Genomic DNA, 6,000 nt, shown 5'->3' with positions numbered 1-6,000 from the left:
TATATATATATATGTATATATGTATATATATGTATATATGTATATATATATATATATGCATGCCAGGGCTGTCTCTCTGGGAGCTCCAGTCCACTGGAATTGGTATTTCTTGCTTGCCTAGGCATCCCCACCCCAATACAACGGAGCAAGAGCATACAAAAGGGAAGAATGACAAGGGATTAAATAGAACTATCTTGTAGATTTATTAATGAAAAATACTTTACAAAAACAGTATGTGTGGCCCTAAAATAGTTTAGCTGACTCTGAGGGTTTACAATGGCGACTGAGCAAGTGGCAGTAATGGCTCTGTTGCTGAGGATAGGAGGGTGTGTTAGTGTGCCTGACTCCATCTGTTCAGAAGGGTGAATGTTATTTTGGCAGATCCACCTTCTAGGCCTAAGGTTTGGGGGCACAGGGAAGGCTGGCAGGCCATAATACCGGGCAGGTGGGCTGCCCTGAATGATGTAGTCAGGACCATTACCACAGGGCTACATGTTCCTCTAAGGATGGGGCTAGCGAAGACAGAGGGTCAGGTAATAGGCATAGGTAGATAAAACAAAGAGTAGAAGTTGGGACTATAGTTGTGAACAGAGCATGAGGGTTCTGGTGGAGGTGGAAGCACAGAGTATCCAGGAATAAAATGGTGGCCTTGAGATAAAGAATGACTAGTGTCACAGTTATATTATGGATTCATTTTTACAGTGAATGGAAATTGGAATTTCAAATATTTCCTCCCAAAGAGCCAGGTCTCCTTAGAAGTCCCTGGCATCCCTAGGGGAAACTGCCAACTCTATGCTGAGATGAGACTGGCATAACCATGACAGGGATGCAGGGTACCAACTCTGCCCACAGTACAGTTTTACAGAGAAAGGTGTGGCTCCAGGAGAGGAAAGGGGTGACCCTTACCACCTGCTGTGCTGCAGGGCTCTGGCCCTGATCTGCTCTCTTCTGGGAGCATCTGCTAGAACAAACAGAAATCCTTCTCCCCCTGTCCTCCTATGCCCGGACTGGGAGGCATAACTGCTTTGCCTCCAATCATCATCTGGGGGCATATCTACTCTTCGAGGACCAGGGGCTTGGGCCCCTGGAATAGGACCTGAATTCCAAGCAGAACTCAGGGGTACATGAAGACTTCTGGATGGTGAGGACACGTGGTGAACAATAGGAGGGTGGCTGGGGGGGTGGGAGAGATCCCCCCAGGACTGAGCATGAGGAACCTGAAGTCCCTGGCATCTTTCTGGTAGTGTGGCAGTGTGAGTTTGTGGAGGCTGGCACCCTGGAGTGGTCAGAAATCTGGCCCCAGTATGCTGGTTACTCTCTGACCAGGGTCGCCAGGAGGCATCTGTCCTGGAATGATGGGGAAGACTCTGATAGTTCAAAGTCCTTCCTGTGTATTTGGTCCCTTGGGAAGTTTCACCCCTGTCACACATAGCCAGAAACTGCTGGACATTCCTCCAAGTTCCTAGGGAGAGAAAAGAAAAACAAAGACTGAGTATCTTCAGAAAACCATTCTCCTTCCCAGAGGACCATTCCTGGCTATTGCTCCCAGCTCTCTACACCTCCAAGATCATACTCACAAGGGAAAGAAGGAAGCTAGCTTTGCTTTTGATTTCATTTTTTTTTTAAATTCTTAATATTCATCAAAATCAACATGGGCAAATGGAACAGTGTCCTGTATGGTTGTCCTACCTCAATCCACTATAATCTATTCTCTACTGCACACACATACACACACACTAGAATGGCTCCCTAATACAGCAAGTGTCACTACAATCTGATAACTCTACTCCTAGAGCCACTACCCTAAAACATTACTCAGCCTCCTTCAACATGGTAACTTCACTCCAGTTAAGCAATCTCTGCTTACATTCTTGTTCATTCTCAGAGATCTCTGCGTTTGTTCACACCACTCCTCTCAATTACACAATGTGGAATGCCTTTTCTATATGTTTATTCCCCTTTCTTTAAAACAAAATAACTAATTTTTTAATCACTTCTAAAAAAATGCTTCCATTCTTTATTTTATGACCCAGCAACATGTGTACTATGCTCTTGTATGGATGAATATATTCTGATTATTTAAACTCTGAGCTCTTGGAGAACAGAAAGACTTCTTTCTCTCTTGTTTTCACTGTAGCATTCATTACAGAACAGGCTGTAATCAATGCTGCCTGACTGATCAGTGATGCCCTTAACAACTGTTAAATGAAACTGACTGCCTGGCTGCTCTATTGATTAATAGGGAGTCCATCTATCCAGAAGGTCTGCTTACCCAAAGCTCCCTGAAATTTGAACACAAACATCAACAGTACTATTCTATCTTCTGTTCTAGAACACCCCTACCCCCAGACATTTATATCCTTAAGCCAAGGTTTCTCAACCTCAGCACTATTGATGTGTTGGGCTGATAATTCTTTGTTGGGGAAGGAGGGGGGCTGCCCTGTGCTTTGTAGGATGTTTAGAAGCATCCCTGGCCTCTACCCATTAGGTACCAATAGCACATCCCCTTCCCTGTATTGGGAATCACTGCCTTATGTTATAGATTACTTCCCATGTACAATTCTATTAGTTGCCCATGAAAAGGAAAAGACCATTTTGCTGTGGAGGATCAAAGAAAGCCATGATGATACTGCCCACCTTCCTCAGGATTGTCTGGGTCTGCACACATGGCATGTATACTCCATGTACAAAGTTTTCCTATTTTCTAAGTTTTCTATTCATTCCTTGTCCTCCTAGATCACCCCTCAACTGAGACATAGGGGACAGAAGGAGAGAAAACTAGCTGATAACTTTGTTTTGAGGGGATCCTAAAGATTGGGTATTAACTTCCCTCAGTCATTGAAAAGCTTATCCTCTCATGACTGAAGCAGTTCATTTTCATGGGTTAGTCAGGTTCTGGGGGCACTGGTTTAGACCATTGGTCTAAGAACCATGTTGCACAAGAAGTAATTCAATCATAATTCATCTAGATCAATGCTTGATTGTAAAGCAGTAATTTATATCCTATACCACCCCACCTTGGAGACCCCCCACCCCTGGAAAGATACCATGTTCTGGCATATAATAATAGATTTGGAAGCAGTTACCTGGGGGTCTATGGGGCTCCCCTGCCATGCTGGGCATCAGGACATCTGGGGACAGGAACTGTGGTTGGGGAGGGTAGAGTTGGGGACCAAGGAGAAACACAGGAGGGTCATGGATGAGAGAGAGGGAAGAGGAGCTGGAACAACGGTGCCCGGTTTCCAATGGGTTTTTCATCACGTTTGATGACTCCTTATAATAAGACAAGACAAAAAAACCAAAAATGAAGAAATGAGGATTAACATACAGCAGGATGTGTTTGGGTAAACACAGTGAGGCGAGCAGGGGGAAATGGAGGGAACAAGAGCACAAACATGCCGTTGTTCTGGAAAGCAATCCTATTTACTCAGCCACTGTCCTTTCTCAGCCCTTTTAGGAAACATCCTAATCATCATGAACTGGAGAGTCCAAACTTCAGATCCTCTTCCCTTAACCAGAGTCTTCCTCACAGCCCTCACCTTCCCAACCCCACCATCCAGATCTTTCGCAAACTCCTTAATGCTAACAGGAGAATTAGAGAGATCAAGACAGAAAAAAAGAAAAAGAAAGAGAGAGAGAGAGAAAGATTCAGAAAACCTGAGAGATTAAGAAAAGAGAATCCTATTCATCCTCTTTTAAGTACTGGGAACTAAAATATATTTACTTAAATGTAGAACCAAGGGCTTCACTCTTGTCTCCTGTCACTGCTACATTCCACAGCCTCTTCTTTCACCTGTCAAATTTGTACTCATGATGCTTATGTCTACTTTATTAGTTATCTGCTTTTGTGGTAAAGTCCCAGAAATATCTCCCAGCCCCGCCCCTGCCTTTAACATCTGAAACACTAATATGCCCAAAATTGAACCACTACCCTTCCAAACTTCTCCTCCTGGTACCACATTTTCCTAAATCACCCGGATTCAGATGTTGGCATTGCCTTTGATTTCCCACTTCCCATCTGTAATTCCATTAGTTGCCTTTACCAAGTACTATCATTTCTACCTATGAAGTATGTATTTGAACTCACCTGGACTACTTCAATAGCCTCCAGTCTTATCTTCCTAGCTCCAGTCTGCTACTTCCTTACCAACCCGCAAGGTCCTATGTGATCTGGCCCTACTGACCTTTCTCATTTTATCTCCTACCATTCTTGTGCCATTAGCACTCCACGCTAACCTTCTTAATGTTCCTCAAATACACCAAGCTCACTTCCACCTCAGGGCCTTTACACTTACTGTTTCCATTACCTGGAATGTTCTTCTCATGGTTTGCACCTTCATATCACTGAGGTCTCTGATCAAATGTTACTTTCTTAGAGATTATATTTCCCTTGCCACCCTATCTACAATAGCCATAAGTGTAACTACCACTATCTTTTTTTATCCCCTTGCCTTGTTTTATTCTTCTCCATCACATTTATTGTCTGGAATTACATCATTTGTTTACTTGTTTATAGTCTTTCCCCCCTAGTAGAATACATTTCGTATTCACTTCAGTACGTGAGACATTATAGGCACTTCACTGTACGCTCATAGCACCTACCACAGCTTGGCACACAGTAGGCACATACACAGTAGGCTGTACCTTACAGGCTAAGGACCAGGAGCCAGTCCTCTCAGCAAAGCTAACCACTCCTTTCTTCTTGAAACACTCTTCCCTTGGTATCCATGACACCATACTTCCCTGGCTCCCCTTCTCTGGCCTCGGCTTCTCAGTCTCCTTTTAGAGTTCTTCAGAAGAAAAACCACCTTAAATCTGATACTCTTCAGGAATATGTCCTAGCTCTTCTCCTCTTTTCACTCTACTCTTTTCCTCTTTTTAATGACTGTGATTCCTAAATCTCAATTCCTGGTTCATATGTCTCACATCTAAAGCCCTACCAGATATCTCGACTCATGCTTAATATATCTAAAATTGAACTCATCTCTTCCCTTAAATATATTCCAGCTCCTGTGCTCTCTATTTCTGTTAAAGGTATCATCATCAACCTGTAAATCCTGGATATATTACTTGATTCTCCTCTCCCCATCACCCCCTATGCAGGTAGGCAGTCACCAAGTCCCACTGATTTCCTAATTGGCTTTCCAATATGTCTACTTCTCTTTATCCTCTCAAACGCCTTACTGTGACTTATAGAACTCTGGCCCATGATCTGACCCTTGTTTGTATTCTTTCCAGTCTCACTTGCCAACACTCTCCAATATCTTCCCTCACTAGACTCTAATCTTGCCATACCAAATAAGCTTCTTTTGATTCAGTTAATATTTGCTTATTTGTTGGTCCCGTTACCTGCTATGTTCTTTCTGCTTCCTCCAGGAAGCCTTTCCTGATTCCCAAAGCCTAGTTTAGATATCCCTTCTATTATACTCTTACAACATCAAATCCTTATCACATTATGTTATAATTGCTTGTTTATTAATCTGTCTCCCCCAGTAGATAAGCTCCATTCAAGAACAGGAACTATATCTAGCTCACTCATCACTATATCCCCAGCACCTGATACATATGCTCAATAAGCATTTGTGTGGAAAAAAATGAATAAATGAATACAGAAAAAAAAAGGAAGCAAACATTCTTAGAAAAATAGCATTTTGCCATTGAATGCATTGAAAGCGTATGAGAAGAAACGCTGGGCAGAAGAGACCACATTTTCCAAAGAAATGGCAGGCTGTTCAGAGGGGTTTAGGAACTTGTGAACAACTGATGGAAAAAAGGAGTGCCTCTGGGGAGGGAAACTGGATCTGAAGGACTACTGGGACAGAGATATAATTTTCACTGTATATCCTTTTGTGCCATGTATTTATAACCTGTTTTTAGTTTTGTTTTTTTTTAATCATTGTACTTTAGATGAAGGTTTACAGAACAAACTAACTTCTCATTAAACGATTAGTACACATATTGTTTTAGAACATTGGTTAACAACCCCACGACATGTCAACA

The 6,000-nt window shown here is 42.6% G+C and overlaps 1 protein-coding gene across 1 annotated transcript in view; it reads right to left on the bottom strand.

The window, feature by feature from the left end:
* Nucleotides 1–842: 842 nt before the first annotated feature.
* The window catches only part of USP54 (ubiquitin specific peptidase 54), a 134,546-nt gene continuing 129,388 nt past the window's right edge, over nt 843–6,000 (bottom strand). Inside the window, exons 22-23 of the mRNA XM_023737678.1 lie at nt 3,087–3,273; nt 843–1,462 (exon numbers count right to left, since the gene is read on the bottom strand). Coding sequence (XP_023593446.1) covers nt 903–1,462; nt 3,087–3,273 — 747 coding nt within the window. The 3' untranslated portion in view covers nt 843–902. The remainder of the gene's footprint in view (nt 1,463–3,086; nt 3,274–6,000) is intronic.

The sequence above is a fragment of the Trichechus manatus genome, unplaced genomic scaffold (assembly GCF_000243295.1).
Source record: "Trichechus manatus latirostris isolate Lorelei unplaced genomic scaffold, TriManLat1.0 scaffold00106, whole genome shotgun sequence".
Taxonomy (NCBI): domain Eukaryota; kingdom Metazoa; phylum Chordata; class Mammalia; order Sirenia; family Trichechidae; genus Trichechus; species Trichechus manatus.
Note: the sequence above shows the minus strand (reverse complement) of the source record. Positions and strands in the feature narration are given on the sequence as shown.